This window comes from Xiphophorus couchianus, chromosome 4 (assembly GCF_001444195.1).
Source record: "Xiphophorus couchianus chromosome 4, X_couchianus-1.0, whole genome shotgun sequence".
Taxonomy (NCBI): Eukaryota; Metazoa; Chordata; class Actinopteri; order Cyprinodontiformes; family Poeciliidae; genus Xiphophorus; species Xiphophorus couchianus.
In genome coordinates this window covers 12,555,963-12,580,450 of record NC_040231.1, presented here as the reverse complement: position 1 = coordinate 12,580,450, position 24,488 = coordinate 12,555,963, and the positions used below count along the sequence as shown (strand labels likewise).

At 41.4% G+C, this 24,488-nt stretch overlaps 2 protein-coding genes and 1 long non-coding RNA gene across 5 annotated transcripts in view; 1 reads left to right on the top strand and 2 right to left on the bottom strand.

The window, feature by feature from the left end:
• LOC114143488 (anionic trypsin-1-like) overlaps window positions 1-16,988 on the top strand; it is a 102,944-nt gene extending 85,956 nt beyond the window's left edge. The window contains exons 5-7 of the mRNA XM_028015568.1: window positions 16,251-16,312; window positions 16,413-16,537; window positions 16,630-16,988. Of these exons, the coding sequence (XP_027871369.1) occupies window positions 16,251-16,312; window positions 16,413-16,537; window positions 16,630-16,779 (337 nt within the window). The 3' untranslated portion in view covers window positions 16,780-16,988. The remainder of the gene's footprint in view (window positions 1-16,250; window positions 16,313-16,412; window positions 16,538-16,629) is intronic.
• LOC114143518 (uncharacterized) overlaps window positions 1-24,488 on the bottom strand; it is a 44,205-nt gene that overhangs the window by 18,029 nt on the left and 1,688 nt on the right. The gene's annotated exons all lie outside the window — the stretch shown is intronic.
• On the bottom strand, window positions 19,190-22,330 carry LOC114143486 (anionic trypsin-1-like). 3 transcript variants are annotated; one of them, XM_028015564.1, is made up of 6 exons: window positions 22,252-22,330; window positions 21,834-22,026; window positions 21,566-21,751; window positions 19,870-19,931; window positions 19,645-19,769; window positions 19,190-19,552 (listed from the first exon to the last, which is right to left on the bottom strand). In XM_028015564.1, exons 1-6 carry the CDS (start codon window positions 22,286-22,288, stop codon window positions 19,403-19,405), a joined length of 753 nt encoding a protein of 250 aa, XP_027871365.1. In that variant the 5' UTR covers window positions 22,289-22,330; the 3' UTR covers window positions 19,190-19,402. The 3 variants fall into 3 exon arrangements, with proteins under 3 accessions (XP_027871365.1, XP_027871367.1, XP_027871366.1); XM_028015566.1 differs by having other exon boundaries at window positions 19,654-19,769; XM_028015565.1 differs by having other exon boundaries at window positions 19,645-19,763.

Below are 24,488 nucleotides of genomic sequence, written 5' to 3'. Positions count from 1 at the left end.
AATTACTAACCTCTGTGTCTACTTTAGGTAAACTCCATATCACTTTAGTCTCTTCCATTTCACCATCGGCAGCTGTTCCAATTTTTATTTCATATGATTTATCTACTCGAAAAGCTAGAACATCTGCTTCAATCGTCCATCCGCAAGTTGTTTTTGTGATTTGTAGGCCACATTTTGTGTCTCTCTGATCCGTTATTAATACATTATTCCCGAAATTTATGAACCATCTACACATTTCGCGACGATCATTTGCTAACACTATTCTTGAGATAATTATTAGCCTTCCTAGCATGTTGTCACCCACATCATCAGTTGAAATATGTATTTTAACTCTGCCGTTCATCATTTCTACAGTACCTGTTTTCTTTGTGTCTTTTACTCGTTCTAAATCACCTGTACCTGTTACCGAATCATTTGTGTCAGGGCTTATCATTAACATGTAATGTGTAAACTCATTGTCTTTACTCCACTGTCTTCCTATTTTTACTTCTATGTCAAATCCGTCATCTCTAATGTACATAATGATTGAACATTGATCCGTGATATAGTTGTTCCTCTGTTTTGTTATAGCCTTGCTACACAGTTTTCGGTTAGCATAGCTCACATGGGTTTCATACTCTGTTTCTAACTTTGATTGAAATTCAGTCTCTGTCAAACTTGCTATCCATTTCCATTCTAAGTGCACATTTCTGGTTTTGCGAATTAATTTCTTGGAAACATCTAAATTTACATTTACTGGAAAGAACACTGGCATGTACTTGTCTGGAATTTTATAAGTTGTGTGGTACTTATCTTTCTCATTGGAGATGGATCTTTTCACAAGAGTAGTCGTCTCTAGGTCACCGTTTGTCCCTCCTGGGGGCTGTTCTTGAGTCCATGTTCTGTCATTCTGGTTCGTCGCGGTCGGTTTGTCCCGTGGTGTCGGCTGCAGATTGTATGAGTTCGTCTCTGCTGTCGCCGCCATTGCATGGCTCATCACCTCTGTCAACATCCACAGTTGGACAGTTATCAGTATCAGTCTCATTGCTGTGAGGCTTCTGCTCATTTTCCTTGTCAAACTCAAGTTTAACTCTGTCTTTATTTTGAACTTTAGTGCAATGAGTCAAATGATGCCAAGTGATTCTTCCTTCTACTTGGACAGCCGTTGGGGTGGCTCTTTTGACTTCATAAGGTCCTTCCCATCGGGCCTCATGCCATCTGCGTCTGTACACCTTGATGTACACCAAATCACCTGGCTTCACCAATGGCTCCAACACTGCCGACTCTGGACTTCTGGATTTTTCCTGCAAATAGATAGCTCTATGGATAGCAGTTAGTTGTTCAACATAGTCTTTCAACTCAGTTTGCAACTGCTCAAGGGGAGGTCCTTTAAAAGGTAACCTCCATTGTGGTACAGGCATCGGTCTGCCAGTTAGCATTTCATGCGGTGTTAAATGCGTGCTTCTGTGCATTTGCATGCGGTAGCTCATTAGTGCTAGTGGCAAAGCATCTACCCAGTTTAGTTTAGTTGATGCACAAATCTTTCGTAGTTTTGCCTTTAAAGTAGCATTAATGCGCTCAACCAAACCTTGACTTTGAGGATGGTAGACTGAGCCAAAACGCTGTTTGATTTGTAGTTTTTGCAAAATGCCTTTAACGACTTTTTGTACAAAAGCTGAGCCATTGTCTGAACTGATTTCAGATGGTATTCCAAATCTTGGAATCACTTCTCTTGTCAGGAATTTGATAACTGTGTCTGCTCCTAAGGTTTTTGATGGTACTGCTTCGACCCATCGACTGAAACGATCAATTATCACCAACATGTACCTTTTACCTTGAACTGGTTTGAGCATGTCTACGTAATCTATTACCAAGTGTTTGAAAGGTCCTTCTGGAACTGGAATGTGTCCAATTCCTGTTTTTATGCCTTTTCGAGCATTGTTTTCGGCACATATTTCACACTGGCTTAGAATTTCATCCACCATGTCTTGCATGTATGGAGACCAGAACCCTTGTTTTTTCAATTTTTCCAAGACTTTTGCTCGGGCACAGTGGTCCAAACCGTGGGCTTCTGAGACCAGTAACGTTAATAACGCTACAGGTGCCATCAGTAGGCCTTGGTTAGACCTCCATAAGTCGTTTTCACTCATCGTAGCACCTCTGCGCACCCAAAGGTCGCGTTCGCTGCTACTTGCTTGTTGCTGCATCAAAATGACATCTTCTGGTGTTAAAGCTGGTTCTAAGGCTACTACAGGGGCCAAGATGGCCATTTGGCTCCTAGATGCTATTTTTGCCGATTCATCTGCCATGTTATTACCTCTTATTACAATGTCATTACCTTTGCGATGTGCTTGACATTTGATCACTGCCAGCTTCGAAGGAAGCATCATGGCGGCAATCAATTCTTTCAATTGTGCTTTGTGTTGTACTGGTGTTCCATCTGCTCTTTTGAAACCTCTTTGCTTCCATATTGCCGCAAATAAAAAGCAAACGCCGTGGGCGTAAGCAGAATCAGTAAACACATTTGCGGACTTTGATTTAGCCATTTTACAGGCTTCAGTTAATGCTTTAAGTTCTGCAAGTTGTGCAGAACATGGTTGGTCACATTTTTCAGCTTTGACTGTTACAAAATTATCACCTATTTTCCAAGGTGGTCTCTGAAACATGACCCGTCGACAAAGTATGTGACTTCTGCGTCAGGCAATGGTGTAGACTCCAAATCAGGTCTGAGTCTAGTGTATTTCATTGTTTCTGCTACACACTCATGTGGTTCTCCGTCACAATCCAAAGGAATCACATTTGCTGGATTGTTGGTGATGCATCTTTGAATTGTTATGTCTGGATATGTCAAAAGTGACATGTATTGCAAACTTCTTGCCTGTGTTACAACAAATTTTCCCAGATTTATCAACTCTGCGATTTTGTGGTGAGTTAATATTGTTACTGGATAACCCATTGTAATGGTTGAAGCTTTTTCATAGGCATGGTAGACTGCTGCTAGCCCTTGATAGCATGGTGGCCAGCCTTGTGCTACATTGTCCAATTTTGTGCTGTAATAAGCAATTGGTTGTTTTTTTCGACCTGTACATGTTTCTTGCATCAAAACTGCTGTGACATACATGTCTTTTTTGTTTGCAACATATAGATAAAATGGTTTATCATAGTCGGGAACTGCTAGTGCTGGGGCAGTCTGCATTTCACATTTTAGAGTTTCAAAAGCTACTTTCGCTTCAGTTGTCCATTTTAGCAAAGTCTTTTGATTTTGATAACCTGGTTCTTTCATGAGTTCTCTGAGTGGTGCTGTTTTTTCTGCATAACTTTCAATCCAATCAGCATTGAAACCTGTCATGCCCAGGAATGTCATCATTTCTCCAACTGTTCGTGGACATAGAGCTTTGCTAACACCCTCTAATTGAGAAGGTGATATGCCAATACTCCCTTCTGAGAGTTGTCTGCCCAGGTATTCTACCTGTGTCTGACAGTACCGTAGTTTTTCTTTGGAGGCTTTGTATCCCCCTTCAGCCAGTCTTCCAAGGACTTTTATTGAATCATGATGGCAATCATCCAATGTAGGTGACGCAATTAGAATGTCGTCAACAAATTGAAGCAATGTGCTTTTCATTTCCAATCCTTCTAAGTCCTGTCGAAGAACTTGATTGAACACATGCGGACTGTGTTTGAACCCTTGTGGTAATCGTGTGTAGCTGTACTTCTTACCTCTATAAGTAAATGCAAACAGGTATTGAGATTGTTCCGCTAGAGGAATGGTAAAAAATGCTGAACACAGATCAATTACTGTGAAAAATTTTGCTTCAGCAGGAATTGCAGTTAAAAGTGTGTGGGGGTTGGGCATTTCTGCCGAAGATCTATCTTCCACCACATCGTTTATTGTGCGAAGATCATGTACCAGGCGGTACTTTGACCTATCTGCTTTTAGAACTGGAAAAATTGGAGTATTGCATGGACTTTCAATTTCCACCAACACTCCTGCTTGTAATAATCCGTCAATTGTTTTGCTGATTCCTTCTTCAGCTTCAGCTTTTAATGGATATTGAGGACGAAATGGAAGTTTAACATTTGGTTTCAGATCTACCTTAAATGGGTTGGCTGATTTTACCAGGCCTACATCCGTTTCATGTTTTGACCATATTGATTCAGGGACTTGTCTCAACATGTCATGTATTAATGGATTGTCGTCCAACTCATCTTTTTCTTCTGTTTGTTCTGTGTCATTAATTGGTACAGTTACCACCTGTGGTTTTGCTGTCATAAAGGTTTCACTTAGTATTTTGATCATTGTTGCATCCTCTGATTGAAAAATTAATGGGCTTTCTGTTTGTTCCCATTTAATCTGTGTCGCAGTTTTCATCATCGGTCCAAGATCTTTTGCATGAAAGTTTTTATTTACAAACAATGTTATGTGTGGTACAGATTCTGAAACATTGTACCATTGAGAAATGAAATCATTCATCTCTACATTGAGAGCTGCTCCTTGTCTCCCAATGACAATGTATTTGGACACAAGGTGCACTGATTCACCTTGCGTTTCTTTGTCCCACTGTTCTTCAAACCCTGTGCTTTTTGAAATGTCATAGTACATTGTACAATGATAATCTAAAAATGGTTTTTTAGCTTCAGGAATTTGTATTTGAACGTATTGACCCCATTTAGAAATTACTTCTTCAATTGAGCTATTTATGTCTCCCAACCAATAAACTTTAGCTTCATTTTGTTGCATGTACATTTGAAGATCCACACCTTCTCTTTCAACATACACCCCCTGAGGAGAACACCAAATTTTTATTTTTAATTTGCATAGAGCATCTCTTCCCAACAGATTAATTGGTGTTTGATCAGATACCAAAATTGGTATTTTTATTTCATTGTCATTAGTTACAAGTCGAACAGGAGCTGTCATTTGGATTATTTGTCTTGTTCCCGAGAACCCTACTGTTGATACAAATTTATCAGACATGGGGAGATGCGTTGCATAAATTGGACTCACACAAGTGTAAGCTGCTCCTGTATCAACCAACATTGGTGTTTCTCTGTTTTCAATTTGAATTTTCAATATTGGTTCGTCGTTCGCACCTGTGGTTAGAATTGGGTATTTATTTTCTCCCCTAGGGTCCTCTGGGCATCCCTAGTATCCAAAATTTGGTGGATTGAATTGAGTTGGTGAATTTTGTTGAACTGGTGAATCATATTGGACTCCTTGTGAGTCGTATGGAGTTCCCTGTTGGTTATAAGGAACTGCTTGGTGATTGTATTGAGCTGTCGGTGGACCTGGTCTGGCTCTACCACGCGGCCGTCTTTGGAATGAGTTGTCACCATTTCGACATTGGTCAGCGCGATGTCCGAAAGCACCACATGTCCAACATGCTCCGGGTGTTCTAGTTGGACCGCCTCGTCCTCTGTTTGGCCATGAGGGACTTCTTTGCTGTCTTCCTCGGGGCACAGATGGACGTGAGTTCCATGGTTGTGGGTAAACATTCACCACTGGTTGAGAAGGTTGAGTTATTTGTGGAGCTGGAGGATACATCTGTGGAGCAGTACTCACTGCGTTAGGAAGGTTGGCCACATCCGGGCTAGGATGTTGGTCCCCCCTCACCACTGCAGCTTGAGTCTTTGTCTTGCTTCTGCTTTGCAGTTCTCCAAGTTGCAGTTGAGCCAGTTTCCTTTGAATGTTTTTTTCTTGGTCAGCGAGTTTTTGTTAATCTCTTCTGTATTTTTCTATTGCATGCACCACATGGTCACGAAATTCCTTGTGCGACATTGACATCAGCGCCACCACTTCTTCAAGTTTGGTGCGCACTGGTTGTGGCATCACATCCACTATGGATTGCCGAAACACAGCTGCAATCATTGGAGATTCATCAACATCAGACTCCATGTCCTCCTTCCACCTTCTCAACTGTCTGGCGACATAAGATGCTGGATTCTCTGAGTCACCAATTGGTTCCCCTTTCAAGGTTGCGGGGTCCAATTTAATAGGAAATTCTGCCCTCAAGGCGGCCCAGATTGCCGTCCGGCATACATTGAATTCAATTCCGTCTGCCCGTTCTTGCAGCATCCATGGGTGGTTTTTCAAAACGTTCTGCATGGTAGCAGTTCCCAGAACTTTTGCAAAAATGGCTTTGATGTCTCCCAGTGCCAAAATTTTGCCAACTGTCTCTTCTTCTAGTTTTCTTATCCATCTCCCTGCGCCATTATGAATGTCTGGCAGCCGCGAGACTAACCCGATCAGATCCATCGAGGCAAATGGTATGTATTGAGCAACGTCTCCCTTTAATATGATTGGTAATTGTTTTGAGGGGTCATAACGATCAGGTTTGCGTACGTTAGCTCTGGATCTCAAATTGTATTCTCTTCGTTTTGGGGCTGGATGTTGAATTTCATTAGGTGTGCTTGTACATGGACCAGCTCCGTCTTGGTCATCTTCGCATCCATGCTCCTGTTCAACTAATCGTGCAAGGCTTTCATCAATTTCCATTTCCACTTCCTGTATCAGTGTCTGATTGTTATTATTTTGCAAATCAATGCCTTTGTTGTCTAAGTTTAACCAATAAGCATCTCCGCTTCTGCGACTTCCTGCATGACCTGCGTAACAGTCAAGAATTTTATTATTTCCAATTGTCCGCGTTGTTGAGCATCCAACATTAGTGGTTTGAATTCCGGTTGGAATTGGTGGTATTGATGTAGAATGTCTGCCAGCTGGCTTGTAGCCATTTGCATTAGCATGTGATGTTGATGTTGCATACTTATTGCATGCTCATTAATTATGCTATAATTTCGTTGCGATGAACCTTCATCTTCCGGTGAACTTAAGCTCGTCTGTGGTGCACCTCTGGCTGGAACTGGTGTTTGAACTACTGTTGGCCGTGCTGTATGCACTGTAGATGATGCGTCTGATTGAGCTTCCGGCTCTTTATTTTGAGGTGATGCAACATTACTTTGTCTGGAATTTATTAGTTGGTCATCAGTCCTGTATCCAAAATCACCTGTAATGTTCAGGACTCCTTTCAGGGCTGGATACAACCCTGCGGGAATCATTTCCTCGTCCTTTAGCTTTTCATAATTATTTTTGAGCTCAATGAGCTGCTGCTTTAAGTTCTTCCTGTATTTTTCACCTTCATCCTTGAATAGTTTTAAAATGTTAAATTCTAATTCTCTTTTATCTTCTCTTTTCTTAGTTTTATTTTTTGCTTTGTAGTCAGTGATTCTCACTTCCATTTGTTCGCAAAGGAATAAGTCAAAGCTCCCATTCTCCGGCCACGGTGATGGAAGTCCTTTTGTTCGCTTCTGCCATTTCTTGGAAATTTTAGGAATTTGATCAGCATATTCCGGGTTTTTTGAACCAACGATCACTGTCGGTATGTTACTCATTTTGTATGCTTAAGCAGTTGTTTCACTTTTTGAAACTCAGTTTAAGTTTTGCTGTCAGTTACAATTTCCTTATGGTTCAGCTTTTTATTGTTGAATTTGGAAAAAAAAATAAATTGATTATTTTAGTTATTTGTGCTTACTGCATCTGTTCCTTGTAGTATTCTTTGTTATTGCTAAGTATAGCTAAATATGTTATGTACTCTTCAATAAATATAGCACTTTAGCAAGTTCCATGCAGTTATTCAAATCTATTTACAGTAAATATACATTTAAGTAATGTTCAACATGGTTCAGTGTGACAGAAACAATGATTATTTGTATTAAGGTCTGCATTATTTGAGTTAATTTAAAGTTTATGCTTTAACTCCTTCTGTATTAAATCAAACTAAAAGAGAGAGAAAAAAGAGAAAACTTCACTGCTCAGCTGCAGTCTGAGATGTCCCAAAGGTGGGGGCTGATTGTTGACGTAATAGGAAGTGGGCTGTCTTACTGCTATGAACTACAAATGGGCGTACACAGTCTCAGATCACGTAACATCCGGACCCGTGACGTGTGTTGAAACAAGAGATAGGGGGACGGTAACTAGAAGAGGCGGGAGGGGGCGAGACCGAAACAGAGGGGTAGGCAGGGAGAGGGAGAGAGAGAGAAAGAGAGAGAGGGCGGGTAGAGCAAAGAGAGAGTGAGAGGGTAGAAAGGGAGGGAGGAAGTGTTCGTGTGCTTCGATTCCTGGCAATCCTTCAAAAACGCCTTTCTTTCTCCCAGTGCGCTTTAAGTTTTTGAATCAAAGCAGCAGATATGGCTATATTTTCTATCTTTATTACACAATTTACGAACAGTATAGACAATTGCAGACAATATCAAAGACCAACTTTTAACTCTTAGCAGAGCACAGTTTCAAAGCCACTTTGAAAGCAATCAGTCATTTAATAAGCCAATACATGCACATTTCAAAATTTACAGTATATACAAAGCATGCCGTTGTATACTCACACAGCAGACACATACGCATTCATTCCCAATTATTCAGCATTCGTCTCATCACATTCATTCCATTTATTTTCTTCCAAATATTGCTATTTCCTCCACTTTCTGTGAATTTTTTCTTTTCTTTCTCTCCCCGGGGATTCTAAGAAAATATAACTTATAAACTATTATATTTATAAAAATATAAATTTAGTTGGCTACTGTTTTAACTAGCCATTGGCCAATTTTAATGTGTGCACACAATAGACTATTCTTATATTAGGACCACAATTATTCAGACAAAACACAAATTAACTCCAATTCCCTTTACAAGGATTTTAAACAAAGAAAATAAGGAAACACATACTGCAGTTTTAGTTCGTTTCAGGCCACTTATTTCTAACTGAAAGATTTCTTCTCTAATCAGTCAAAAATGAAGGAATCAATCCTCGCTCAGCCCAGTCGAAATCGAAGATTTGTGACCTTGAACTTTATTCTCAGCGCTATACATCAACTTATATATGGAGATCTCAATCTTTACTTTTCCTTTATTCATACATCTAAGGCCACACCAAGAAATCTGATATTTCGTTTGGAGGTGCTCCTCGCTTTCTCTGGGGAAGGTTGGAATCACCTCCTGGCCTTTTTCTCTCTTTGTGGATTCAGTTGGTTTAATGTTAAGGTTAAAGTTCATGGCCTGTCTGCCACATTTAACAAATCGTGCTATATATGTATAGTCAGTTCAATGAAGGTGTTTCTTCAGAACTACCCAGATTGACTGATATAAGGTAACTTCCATCCATCCATCCATCTTCCTCCGCTTATCCGAGGTCGGGTCGCGGGGGTAGCAGCTTCAGAAGGGAGGCCCAGACTTCCCTCTCCCCGGCCACTTCTTCCAGCTCTTCCGGGGGAATCCCGAGGCGTTCCCAGGCCAGCCGAGAGACATAGTCTCTCCAGCGTGTCCTGGGCCTCCTCCCGGTGGGACGTGCCCGGAACACCTCACCAGGGAGGCGTCCAGGAGGCATCCTGACCAGATGCCCAAGCCACCTCAACTGGCTCCTCTCGATGTGAAGGAGCAACGGCTCTACTCTGAGTCCCTCCCGGATGACTGAGCTTCTCACCCTATCTCTAAGGGAGAGCCCAGCCACCCTACGGAGAAAACCCATTTCGGCCGCTTGTATCCGCGATCTCGTTCTTTCGGTCATGACCCAAAGCTCATGACCATAGATGAGGGTGGGAACGTAGATCGACCGGTAAATCGAGAGCTTCGCTTTTTGGCTCAGCTCTCTCTTCACCACGACGGACCGGTACAGCGCCCGCTTGACAGCAGACGCTGCGCCAATCCGCCTGTCGATCTCCCGCTCCCTTCCTCCCCCATTCGTGAACAAGATCCCGAGATACTTAAACTCCTCCACTTGGGGCAGGACACCCCCCCTGACCCGGAGAAGGCACTCTACCCTTTTCCGGCTCAAGACCATGGCCTCGGATTTGGAGGCACTGATCCCCATCCCGGCCGCTTCACACTCGGCTGCGAACCGCTCCAGCGAGAGCTGCAGATCACGATCCGATGAAGCCAAAAGGACCACATCGTCTGCGAAAAGCAGAGATGAGATCCTAAGGCCACCAAATCGGATCCCCTCAACACCTTGGCTGCGCCTAGAAATTCTGTCCATAAAAGTGATGAACAGAATCGGTGACAAAGGGCAGCCCTGGCGGAATCCAACTCCCACCGGAAACGAGCCCAACTTACTGCCGGCAATGCGGACCAGACTCTATGACACCGGTCATACAGGGACCTGACAGCCCGTATCAAAGGGCCCGGTACCCCATACTCCCGGAGAACCCCCCACAGGGCTCCCCGAGGGACACGGTCGAACGCCTTCTCCAAGTCCACAAAACACATGTAGACTGGTTGGGCGAACTCCCATGCACCCTCCAGGACCCTGCCGAGGGTGTAGAGCTGGTCCAGTGTTCCACGACCAGGACGAAAACCACACTGCTCTTCCTGAATCCGAGGTTCGACTATCCGACGGACCCTCCTCTCCAGGACCCCTGAATAGACCTTGCCAGGGAGGCTTAAGAGTGTGACCCCTCTATAATTGGAGCACACCCTCCGGTCCCCCTTTTTGAACAGGGGGACCACCACCCCAGTCTGCCAATCCAGGGGAACTGCCCCCGATGTCCATGCGATATTGCAGAGTCGCGTCAACCAACACAACCCTACAACATCCAGAGCCTTAAGGAACTCCGGGCGGATCTCATCCACCCCCGGGGCCTTGCCACCGAGGAGCTTTTTAACCACCTCGGCAACCTCGCCCCCAGAGATTGGAGAGCCCAACCCAGAGTCCCCAGGCTCCGCTTCCTCAGTGGAAGGCATGTTGGTGGGATTGAGGAGGTCTTCGAAGTACTCTGCCCACCGACCCACAACGTCCCGAGTAGAGGTCAGCAGCACACCATCCCCACTATAAACAGTGTTTGTGCTGCACCGCTTCCCCCCCCTGAGACGCCGGATGGCGGACCAGAATCGCCTCGAAGCCGTGCGGAAGTCTTTCTCCATGGCCTCTCCAAACTCCTCCCACGCCCGAGTTTTTGCCTCAGCAACCGCCCGAGCCGCATGCCGCTTCGCCCGCCGGTACCCATCAGCTGCTTCCGGAGTCCCACAGGCCAAAAAGGCCCGATAGGACTCCTTCTTCAGCCTGACGGCATCCCTCACCGAAGGTGTCCACCAACGGGTTCGAGGGTTGCCGCCGCAACAGGCACCGACAACCTTGCGGCCACAGCTCCGATTGGCCGCCTCGACAATGGAGGCACGGAACACGGTCCACTCAGACTCCATGTCCCCCACCTCCATGGGCTGCCACCTTATCGTGGTGGAGGGGTTTGAGTGCCCCAATGATCCTAGGAGCTATGCTGTCTGGGGCTTCATGCCCCTGGTAGGGTCACCCAAGGCAGACAGGTCCTAGGTGAGGGACCAGACAAAGTGCAGCCTGAAGACCCCAATGATGAGTAAAAACATTGGACTTGGTGTTCCCTCGCCCGGACGCGGGTCACCGGGGCCCCACTCTGGAGCCAGGCCTGGAGGGGGGTCACGATGGCGAGCGTCTGGTGGCCGGGCTTTAACCCATGGAGCCCGGCCGGGCTCAGCCCGAAGAGGAAACATGGGCCCCCCCTCCCATGGGCCCACCACCCGTGGGAGGGGCCATAGGGGTCGGGTGCACTGTGTGATGGGTGGCGGCCAAGGGAGGGGACCCTGGCGGTCCGATCCTCGGTTGCAGAAACTGGCTCTTGGGACGTGGAATGTCACCTCTCTGGTGGGGAAGGAGCCGGAGCTAGTGCGTGAGGTCGAGAGGTTCCGGCTATAAATAGTCGGTCTCACCTCGACGCATGGCTCTGGTTCTGGAACCAGTCTCCTTGAGAGGGGCTGGACATACTTCCACTCTGGAGTTGCCCAGGGAGAGAGACGTCGGGCAGGAGTGGGCATACTTGTTGCTCCCCATCTCGGCGCCTGTACGTTGGGGTTCACCCCGGTGAACGAGAGGGTAGCATCCCTCCGCCTACGGGTGGGGGGACGGGTTCTGACTGTCGTTTGTGCTTACGGGCCGAACGACAGTTCAGATTACCCACCCTTTTTGGAGTCCTTAGAGGGGGTACTGGAGAGTGCTCCTCCTGGGGACTCCCTTGTTCTGCTGGGGGACTTCAACGCTCACGTGGGCAACGACAGTGAGACCTGGAGGGGCGTGGTTGGGAGGAACGGCCCGCCCGACCTGAACTCGAGCGGTGTTCTGTTGCTGGACTTCTGTGCTCGCCATGGATTGTCCATAACGAACACCATGTTCAAGCATAAGGGTGTCCATATGTGCACTTGGCACCAGGACACCCTAGGCCGCAGTTGGATGATCGACTTTGTCATCGTTTCATCGGATCTGCGGCCGTATGTCTTGGACACTCGGGTGAAGAGAGGTGCGGAGCTGTCCACTGACCACTACCTGGTGGTGAGTTGGCTCTGGTGGTGGGGGCGAAAGCCGGTCAGACCTGGCAGGCCCAAACGTGTTGTGAGGGTCTGCTGGGAACGTCTGGCGGAATCCCCTGTGAGACGGAGCTTTAACTCCCATCTCCGGCAAAACTTCGAACACGTCCCGGGGGAGGTGGGGGACATAAGGTAACTTATAGATGGAAAAAAATTCCTTTGTTACCATCGCCAACAGGGCGAAACCAACTGATAAGTGCTTATTTGCCGAGCTGAGAGTTCAATTTTAGATGATAACTATGAGTCATCAGAAGTTTTAGCAGCTCGATGTTTGCGCAAAGATAACAACTCGTCTGTGACACGCAGCAAAGAACTTCATCTCATGTTTAGCACTTCAGATCGCAGCAGACAAGCATCCGTTCTGTTATTTAAAAAACAAAGAGATATAAAGCTTACCTCTCTGAGATTTTTGGGCCCAGACGGTTACTGTCGACGTTGTTCTGAAGCGAGACCCTTCTGTCCTCCCTGTTGCGTGTTCAATCAACCGTCGGGGTTCACCATTATGTTGGATCAGAAAAGGTCTTAATTATATTATAGATGAGAAATAATACTCTGAGACGAGTTCTTCAACTGCAGGCCACGGCGGGTGGAGATTTATTACACTGTTCCACAGATCAATTTACAGTACAAGTCAATTCTCAGAATTCTCCCCAAAATCTCATTGTATTCTTAGTGTCAGTCTGTTTTATAGAATCTCATTTTCATTGGTGTAAGTTGGTAAGTTTCGACCAATAGCATTACTGCCCGTGTTTGACGTGTGTCCTTACGTAAGAATTCTATCAGCTTTCACATGAGTGTGTATTGGGGTTTCTTAGAGAGTGTTAAGACCTATTGACCTCCAACATCTGCTCCATTTCAAAAGTGCAAAACAAGCCCATTATTATTCTTATCTGTCGAAACAGTTTATTTCTCAGACATTCTTTCCGTCTCATTTCTGCTTCGCACTGGAAGCCAGGTCAACTTGACCGTCTTTGGCGCCAGATTTCCTTTAGTAAAAAACAACCTTATAAGGAGTATTTTCGCTCTTACATATACACTGTCAATTTATCTGTTATTCTTTTATTTCTCATAATATTTAAATCTGGAATTACAAATTATATATCTATCATTTAACATTTTAGAAGCATCTGTATATATTTGTATATACTCTGAATATTCTCTTTCTATATAACTTTCCACCTCTTTCTTTTCTAACTGTCTCCCTTTTTTCAGTAAGTTTAAATCAACTTCAACCTGTCCAAAGATCCATGATGGAATAACAACCACAGGACTAATTAGAAAGTTAACTATTCCAACGGTTAATTATTATTATCATAATTATTATAATGGTTAATTATTTATAATTAACCAGCCAAAACTATTAATCTGTTTCTTTTTCTTGACAAGGTTGCAGCGTAACATATGAAGGATGAACTTCATTATGTCCTTTAATATTTGTCCAGTAAATTATGGCTAGTTGTTCTCTCCTGAGCTCCAGTGGCATCTCACCCATCTCAACCTGTAGAGCTGAATCTGGAGTAGTTTTCATCGCTGCACAACAAAGTCTTAATGCCTGATATTCTCTTCTGTTTTTTTTAATGAACTACTTGAAGCTGAATTGTATAAAATACATCCATAATCAAAAACTCATCTAATTAGTCCAATATAAATGGTCTTTAATGCATTCCTATCTTCCCCTCATTCATTGCTTTCAAACATCTCATTATATTCATTTTTTTGTTTTACTTTTTTCAACTATTTTACCTACATGTATTTTCCATGTAACTTTTTTTTTTTTATCAAACCAGATACCGAAACATTTAATTTGATCCTTCTATAACATCCCCATATAATTTGAGATTTACATTAATATTTAATTTTCTATTTGTAAAAACAACAAATTTAGGCTTGGACGTTGAGAATCTAAATCCCCATCCTAAGGCCCAAGCTTCTACACTATTAATGCTTCTTGTAGTTTCCTATTTACAAATTCTGTATTTTTCCCCTCTTCCAAATAATACCATCATCTACAAATAATGAGACACCAAAACATTTATACTACTAAAAATATCATTAACCATTATAATAAATAGCATAGAACTTATACTACCTAGGGGAGTACCATTCTCTACTTGATATTTTGAACTTATTTGCCCTCTTATTTTTACGCTAATATTTCTTTCAGTTACGTTTTTTTAACCATCTATATATTTTACCCCTTGTTCCTATTTGTTTTATTTTCATCAACAGCCCTTCTGTCCATAACATGTCGTAAGCCTTTTCCACATCCAGGAAGACTGCTATTATCCTTATTAATCTGAGCCCGTCTACTTTCATGTTCCAGACATAATTGTACTTCTGCCTTTTCTAAATCCAAATTGAGAAGACTTAATCTTCTCCTTAGAGTCTAAAAAATAAATTAATCTATTATTTACCATTTTTTTCCATAATTTTACCTATTCATGATGTTAGAGCTATTGCTCTATAACTTTCAGCTGAATTAGGATCTGTACTAGGTTTACAAATGGGTATGATAATGGCTTCTTTCCATTTAAGAGGTAATAACCCTTCTTCCAACGCCCTATTATAAAATTCTAATAATACTTCTATACTCACATCACTAAGTTTATTTAACATACTTAACTGATTTGATCATTCCCATTAGTTGACTTACTGGAATTCTTCAGTGCTTTATTTAATTCTAACAAAGAAAACTTCATATTAAAACAATCATCATAATCTTCATCATTATGAAATAATTAAATATTTCTTTGTAATGTTGTAAGGAGACTCGAAGGGAGCACTGGGGGCAGCGAGGAGTCACTAGGGGGCAGCGAGGGACCACGGGGAGAGGCAGAGAACCCACTGACTGGGGCAGATAAGTCACTTACAGGGGCAGAGACGATAGGTGCAGTGTCGGCGAGAGGTGTGGCAGGTTCCGGAGACGCAGAAGCTGGGGTTGGAGCTAGAGGTAGCACTGACGGATGGACAAGACGACAGACTTAACAGCGCAACAGTTTAGACAGATAAGACAAGGACCCGACGAGGAACAAGGAACACAGGTGGGATTAAATACACAGAGAGAAATCAGGGAACGAGTCACACCTGGGAACAATCAAGGGGAAGACAGGACAACACAGAGACTAAAGACACAAAGAAACCCAAAATAAACACACAGAGAACTCAAATCAACACAGAAAAACCCCAATCCCGACAAGTTCTACATCTCCAATAACTGTCTTTAATCCATTTGACAAACTGATTGACAGAATATGATTGACAAACTCCAATCATATCTTGTCCAGCCTTAAATTTTAATAAAACATTAAAATCTTCCATCATTATTTTCTTGCTTATCTCAACTCTTTCTTCATCATCCTCGAGAGATTCTTTTACCAGCATTTAGTCCCCTTTTAACCTTATCTTTCCCCCTTCCTCTCTTCTATTTTCTACCATAGATCATCCTATGTCTACATTTTCATCTTCTGAAAGCCCCCCACTACAACTAGCCATCTTGATCCACTCACAATCCAGTTTATGCCAAAACCACCTTTAAATTCAATTTATTACTCGCCAGATAACATTTGAGCGCTTTCCCTTTCAAAAAATCTGCATTCTTTTATCAGCAACAGCCACATCCTCGACTCCCTCCTCCAGTCCTGCTGCCTCTGCTTCAGCACACCTGAGTCAGGTAATCAGGCCACCAGCAGAACCAGAACCCATTTAGCTCAGGTGTGTTGGACCAGAGACACATGTAAAGAGCGTAGGACACACTGAGGACTGGAGGTGGACACTCCTGTGTCAGTGGATGAAGTCCTTCATGGATTTCTTTTCTGTTCTTTCATTGTTCTTCATAACAATTCATTTTCTACATTGTTATCTTGTATATTTACATTTTATTCTTATTGTGTTTTAGAGGCCATGTTGTTCAGCTGGCAGGAGAGGGAGCAACAACCACTGGCCCCAATAATCAGCGATGTGAGAGAAATATTGAAGTTATGAGAATAAAATCTTTGTTTCTGTCTCTACAGAGACGGTTGAGGGAAGAACAAGTTATAATTCTAATGTTTCTCTACAGTAACAGATGCTCCTATTCCAGCACATCTACAATGTGTCGACATGAAAGTTATTTGGGTTTCTGTCGTCGCGCCGACATTTGGCCTTTTATTCTATGTTAAAACACCGAACAAGGATGTCTGTTATGTAAGTTTGTTTCTTCAATATCTCTCTACAGCGATTAGAAGACTTTTCTGTTTTACAACATACATAAATATATCAATAAAATCTTTCTACAGGGCGACGATGGTGGAGCAGTGGTGTACGACGGCATGATTTATGGTGTGATTTCTCTTGGTCAACCATACTACACATGTCAGAGTCACGCTGCAGTCGTGGATGTGTGTGAATATCTGGGGTGGATAAAATCTACAGTTGGGCTTATTTAAACATAAACTATCATGAAATAAAATTCTCATCAAATTTCCTCTCACAAATAATTTTATAATTGTATCTTCATCTTTTTGATGCACATGTTTGTAGAATTAGAATAAATTAATTGTTTTGTTGTATTTTTCTCACCTGATCTTGACCTCCCTAATGGAGCTTTCTCTGCCTCATAAATGAAAAATAAATCAATAAATGCATGAAGAAGAAACATTTCCTGGCTGATCGTCTTTACATTCATGGTTCAGTTTGTTCACTTGATATTTTCCCTGAACTGAGTCTAAAAATGTGACCAGTTTTAAATCACATGAAGAGGAACATCAGAAGTCATTTATTTATTCATTTTTTTTCTCCTCACTGGCAAGAACTTTATATATGTGTCACATGCAGATGAAGTAAAGATGAACACAATGAGATGCTGATTATTCTGGATATTTTACCAGGGGAACCAAGACAAAATGACAAAAATATAAATTGAATTAGACAGAGTATTTATCCATTCATCCAGGGCCATGCAGAGACCTTTGGAGGGGCTGGGGCTCAAATTTAAAAAAGGGGCACATTGAACAAAACTCCGTACAACAACATAGCAACAACCCATATTAATCAAGACTCTAATTGGATCCTACTATATCATTGCCATCATGTGGGGAAATGCAAAGCAAATGTAGTCTAAAACCCTCAGAAGACCATCTTCAAAGAACATGTTTTAAGGGTTAAAAGGAGGTAATCTCTGTCTCACACACATGTTCACACTTAAGCAATAGATGACCTTAGTAACACTACTAACGTAACAATGATAATAACATTATTCTAACAGTTACTACCAGGCGGGCTAAAGCCGCTGCTGATGGGATCTGGGTTGGAGGTCCGCGGCTGTAAATAGAAGCAGAACCTCAAGTGTTAAAGGAAGATTCGGCCCAGAGCATTTAGAGTTCATAAAATAAACATCAGAGAAAATACTGTAGCAATAATTAGAACCGCAGCATAAAGCCAAACATGCCACAATGAAATGAATCAAAATGTCTCCAAAGCATCGGCGGACTGATAGGGGCCACCGGAGTATTTCAGGTAGATTCAAGGTAGATTCCAGGTAGATTCAAGGTAGATTCCAGAGATGCACAACGCAGCGGCTGTTCATGCAGGGCCGGCCCAAGGTTATATGGGGCCTTAGACAGAACCCCCCTCCCCCCAGAACCCGTCCTACTAAGAACCTCAGCATCACTAACATGTTACCTTATATAGATAAGGTGAATCTGTGAGAGGGGCCCAGGTTTATTGGCAGAGTTTAAAATCAATCACTGATTATTGGTTATTTGCTGTGATGTATTTGTGAACAAACCCAATTAAGCACAAAGATTACACCATATTGTAGCCATGGTAACACAACAATAAAACTGTCAAGATGATTTTTTAAACTTTTACAAAGTAAACTTCCTAATTAAATCCTAAATGTACTATTTATTTTTCTCAGCTGAATGCATTAAATAAAATGTAATAACATTGTCATTCTCTATAAATGATGCTACAGGTTTAGATCTATGGTCTTTGTTACAATTAGACTATTTCTAGGGGCCCCTGAGTGTCTGGAGGCCCCTGAATGTTTGGAGGCCCCTGAATGGCCCCTACCAGCAGCTATTCAGTTTTCTTTGCCTTGATATTCCAGTCTTATAATTCTAGATCTAGAGGTTTAACATCAAACTATCATATAGAGTTAACCCCTTTGAGTTTTTGTATCTATAAATCAGTCTGCAGCCACGTTGTTCTAGAGGTTAAATAGATGTTATTAGGGCTTAATTAGTAAAATGGCAGCAATTTTGCTTATTTCATAACTTCATAACCAGAGACTTTCTCTCCTCTGGTCTGTTTAACAGCTACAGTCTCAGATCAGCTCAGCCCTCTAGGACTGTCAGGAGCAGAAACAGAAACTTTATACCTGTTGGGGAAATTTTAGACTACATTTGCTTTGCATTTCCCCACATGATGGCAATGATATAGTAGGATCCAATTAGAGTCTTGATTAATATGGGTTGTTGCTATGTTGTTGTACGGAGCTTTTGTTCAATGTGCCCCTTTTTTAAATTTGAGCCCCAGCCCCTCCAAAGGTCTCTGCACGGCCCTGGATGAATGGATAAATACTCTGTCTAATTCAATTTATATTTTTGTCATTTTGTCTTGGTTCCCCTGGTAAAATAGTCCAGAATAATCAGCATCTCATTGTGTTCATCTTTACTTCATCTGCATGTGACACATATATAAAGTTCTTGCCAGTGAGGAGAAAAAAATGAATAAATAAATTACTTCTGATGTTCCTCTTCATGTGATTTAAAACTGGTCACATTTTTAGACTCAGTTCAGGGAAAATATCAAGTGAACAAACTGAACCATGAATGTAAAGACGATCAGCCAGGAAATGTTTGTTTTTCATGCATTTATTGATTTATTTTTCATTTCTGAGGCAGAGAAAGCTCCATTAGGGAGGCCAAGATCAGGTGAGAAAAATAAAACAAAACAATTAATTTATTCTAATTCTACAAACATGTGCATCAAAAAGATGAAGATACAATTATAAAATTATTTGTGAGAGGAAATTTGATGAGAATTTTATTTCATGATAGTTTATGTTTAAATAAGCCCAGCTGTAGATTTTATCCACCCCAGATATTCACACACATCCGTGACTGTAGCGTGACTCTGACATGCATAGTATGCTACACCAAAAGAAATCACACCATAAATCATGCCGTTGTACACCACTGCTCCACCATCGTCGCCCTGTAGAAAAATTTTATTGATATATTTATGTATGTTGTAAAACAGAAAAGTCTTCTAATCGCTGTAAAGAGATATTGAAGAAACAAACTTACATAGCAGATATCCTTGTTCGGTGCTTGAACATAGAATAAAAGGCCAAATGTCGGCGCGACAACAGAAACCTGAACAACTCTCATGTCGACACACTGAAGATGTCCAGGAATAGGAGCATCTATTACTGTAGAGAAACATGAGAATTATAACTTGTTCTTCCCTCAACCTTCTCTGTAGAGACAGAAACAAAGATTTTATTCTCATAACTTCAATATTTCTCTCACATCGCTGATTATTGGGGCCGGTTATTGTTGCTCCCTCTCCTGCCAGCTGAACAACATGGCCTCTAAAACACAATAAGAATAAAATGTAAATATACAAGATAACAATGTAGAAAATGAATTGTTATGAAGAACAATGAAAGAACAGAAAAGAAATCCATGAAGGACTTCATCCACTGACACAGGAGTGTCCACCTCCAGTCCTCAGTGTGTCCTACGCTCTTTACATGTGTCTCTGGTCCAACACACCTGAGCTAAATGGGTTCTGGTTCTGCTGGTGGCCTGATTACCTGACTCAGGTGTGCTGAAGCAGAGGCAGCAGGACTGGAGGAGGGAGTCGAGGATGTGGCTGTTGCTGATAAAAGAATGCAGATTTTTTGAAAGGGAAAGCGCTCAAATGTTATCTGGCGAGTAATAAATTGAATTTAAAGGTGGTTTTGGCATAAACTGGATTGTGAGTGGATCAAGATGGCTAGTTGTAGTGGGGGGCTTTCAGAAGATGAAAATGTAGACATAGGATGATCTATGGTAGAAAATAGAAGAGAGGAAGGGGGAAAGATAAGGTTAAAAGGGGACTAAATGCTGGTAAAAGAATCTCTCGAGGATGATGAAGAAAGAGTTGAGATAAGCAAGAAAATAATGATGGAAGATTTTAATGTTTTATTAAAATTTAAGGCTGGACAAGATATGATTGGAGTTTGTCAATCATATTCTGTCAATCAGTTTGTCAAATGGATTAAAGACAGTTATTGGAGATGTAGAACTTGTCGGGATTGGGGTTTTTCTGTGTTGATTTGAGTTCTCTGTGTGTTTATTTTGGGTTTCTTTGTGTCTTGAGTCTCTGTGTTGTCCTGTCTTTTTATTATAAATAATTAACCATTATAATATTTATAATAATAATAATTAACTGTTGGAATAGATAACTTTCTAATTAGTCTTGTTGTTGTTATTCCATCATGGATCTTTGGACAGGTTGAAGTTGATTTAAACTTATTGAAAAAAGGGAGACAGAAAAGAAAGAGGTGGAAAGTTATATAGAAAGAATATTATTCTAATATATTAATATATTGATATTTTAATATATATTGTTGATTTAAATATTAAAATAAGTAAAAATGAGGTAAAGAATATTATTAAAATGTATATCAAGAAGAAATGGCAAGAGCACTGGGATAGAGGAGGCAATAGGTTTTATTATAGTATCCAAAAAAAGTTGGAGAATTAAGGAAATGTAATAGAATTAAAAAAAGAAGAAGAAGCTGTTATATGTAGAATCAGATGTGGATATACAGAATTAAAATAATTAATACACATAATACCGGTTGTTGTAATTATTGTGGAAAATTAGAAACAGTACAACATATTTTTTTAGAATGTAAAAAATATGTTCAGGAAATAGATGAGTTACTTAGAGATTTAAGAAGGAATAAAAATAAATTTGATATTAGGGAATTGTTTCAGAAATCATCTGGGGATGTAGTTTTTAGCAGCATTTTAGTTTTCTAAGAAGAATGGGCATTATGGGGAGATTATAATTAACGATTAGGTTAAACATCTGATCCATACTCCAGTATGAAAGGTGTGGTAATGCACCTATAAGTTGTTTGCCAACCACCATAAAAAAAGGAAAGAAGAAGAAGGACTGGAGGAGTGGAGACAGAAAACCTGAAGTCATGGTGTTGATCAGTGAAACACTTACACTTGAAGACGATAACTGCAGTCTGGTAGCTGAGCAAGTGGAACATTTCCTACTGGTGTCTCAAGCTTCAGCAACATGATGTCATGCAGCTGGCCCAAGAGTGTAAACATCTGAGGAGCGTATTTAATTACCCGTATCTGCTTCCTCACAGCCCGTGGATGAACATTTAAAGTTGCTACGGTAGTCCTGTAGAAAAGGTTAGATTATAATGAACAGACAGAAAATCTGATCATTTGCAGATAAAACTGTCTTCATATCTCTTTCCTACCATCCTGGCTCAGCCTTCCAGCAGTGAGCTGCAGTCAGGATCCACTGAGGGTGGATCAGAGATCCTCCACAGCGGATTTTTTCATTACCATAGCTGCTCTCTAGCCGAACATGATAAAGACGCTCACCTTCATCACAGTTTTGACCTCCAATGATTCTCTTCTGCAGAGAAACATCTGAGTTCACTGAAACACCTGAAGAAGAAAAAGGAGGACTTTACTCAGAAATCAGGAGCAAACATGGCAGCAAGAACAGAAAAAGAATAAACAGTTAAAGATTAAAAAGCGTCACAGTATATATGCAAAGACGTTTCAGTCTGAAACAGAAGGAAGTTTGAGAGTCACACAGAGAGCAGCAGCCTCACTGAACCAGTGGAAGTGTGTCCAGTGTCTCCAGTGTCTCCAGTGTTTCCGACTCACCCAGCCCCAGCAGCAGCAGAACCTTCAGCAGAGCCATTGCTGGTCCAGCTTCCTGTGAATGTCTGCAGTCCTGCAACAGCTTTTAAACTCTGTTCATGACTTCCTGCTGGAAAGAACGCCACCAATCACAGGACAGACACTGATCTGCACTGTCATCTGCGTACAGAGGAATGTCAACATCTAATTGTTCTAAAGAAATTAGAAAAAAGTTCTTGTTCCATTGAAAGATTATTTCACTATCAAAACATTTCCCCCTCTGTTGGCGGAATATTCAGCCAATGAAATTTTTAATCAATATTAAGGAATTGACTCAAATAAGCAGCTCATATATTTTGCAGTAACTGCAGTAACATCTATTTACAGCCGCAAACCTCCAGCCCAGATCCCATCTGCAGCGGCTTTAACCCGTCTGGTAGTAACGTTAAAGAGAAGCAGAGCAAGCAGTCAGTAGGTGGTACCAGGTGGTATCAGGTGGTACCGGGGCTTTGAGCTGCATTGGGACTCGCAGTGACAGTTGGTATCGTGTCTTATATCAGGATGTCTGATAAAGACAGACATTCTTTCTATCTGTCACTGGGACCAACTCAGACTGCTTGTAGCAAACCGGACATTTAGCAGAATGATGCAGTTAAAGTCAAAACTTTCTCTGCAGCTGAATCATTTCTGGGTTTAGGGACGAGGCGGGTTTTGTCCCGCTATTGCAAGGACGATTATAAAAATATAAATAGAAACAGTTTTTCTAACGTCAACATCAGACCTACATTTTTATTCACAAACCAGTGTATGAAAAAATATTCTTGCCCATAATTTGATAGTTAGAGGGCACAGATCCGCCCCCTCCTCCTTACCATGGACTCAGTTCTGAACAACATGGAGGTTCTGAGAGTCATTATTAGACTGAGGGCAGCCAGACCAGTTTATTTTTACTACATTATTATATTTAGCTAAATATTATTGCTGAGGGGCACAAACAGGCCTTCTGACACACAGATTTAAAAAAAATGTTTTCGAAAAAAGACCCCAAAAACTCAAAAAGGGCACTAGGAGCATCAGGCATGAAAAGGGCAGGGGCTCAAGCCCCCTTCGCCCCCCCCTCCGCACGTGTGACGCACAGCAGTCACACTTGCATTTTCATAGGAAATGCACACTTTCTAGTTTCTCATTGTCTTCAACACAGAGCATTTAAAACCACAAAATAAAATCTGAATATGTTTCTATATAAACCCTGGTGCTTTAAGAGTTACGTTTAAGTTATGATACTCCCCAGATATTCATTTCTATCTACTTGTTGGTTCTCAGTCATCCAGGATATGGCAAAACTAAAAAAGGCTTAAAAATAAACCAACTTAACAAGTTATAATTTAAATAGCCCATATTTTGTATTGGGAGCCATTTCAATAAATCAATGTTTATGAAGAATTTTATTAAGAGCAGTTATTCATTAAAGCTTTTTTATTTAGAACCTTGAATTTTTGTAAAGGGGTAGCAGAGATTAGATCAGTAAGACTGAACAAAACTTGTTTCTAAGCAACATTTGAATTTTAGTTTTACTTCTCAACAGTTTTTTTTTACTGAGAAAAACATGTTTGATGTGCATTACTTGTCAGTTTTGGCCTTGCAGCTTGAATGTGGTTTAAAACCTCTTTAAACCACATTTTACATTACATTTCAATGTAACTTTGTCGACTCCCCCAGAATTGCTCTTAAGAAATGTGCCTGTTTATGGTTCCCCCCAATACTGAGATGGAATATACGCCCTTGGTAGAAATAGTTTAATTTGTGACAAACTCCATAAAGGTGCCGAACCCTTTATGTTCAAACATGTTCAACCTGCAGCCGTGTGCATGTGAGCAGATAAAACAGAGAAAAGACAAACAGTCCTTTTGTCCAAAACAGAGTGTTCCTTAAAAATTTCTTGTAACATTTTCTTGTCTATAAAATGACAAGATTCATAGTTTCTTTTAAGAAGGACATTTTAGTCCCTTTAGTCCTTTTGTTTTTCCACAATGTAGCATCAGGGCTTTTTTCTATTTTTGTATTTTGTTTGTCCTTAACTTGATCTTTGTTAGCACATTGTGTAAACTTTGTTAGCACTTGGTGTAAAGCTCCACTTTATACCAAGCAAACTTTTAGCCACATAAAAGAAATTATTTTTTTCTAATTAGCAGATGAATATGTAATCATGTCTCTAATTAGTCAAATCTCAGACTGTTACTCGCCGGTTCGTCTTGTTACTC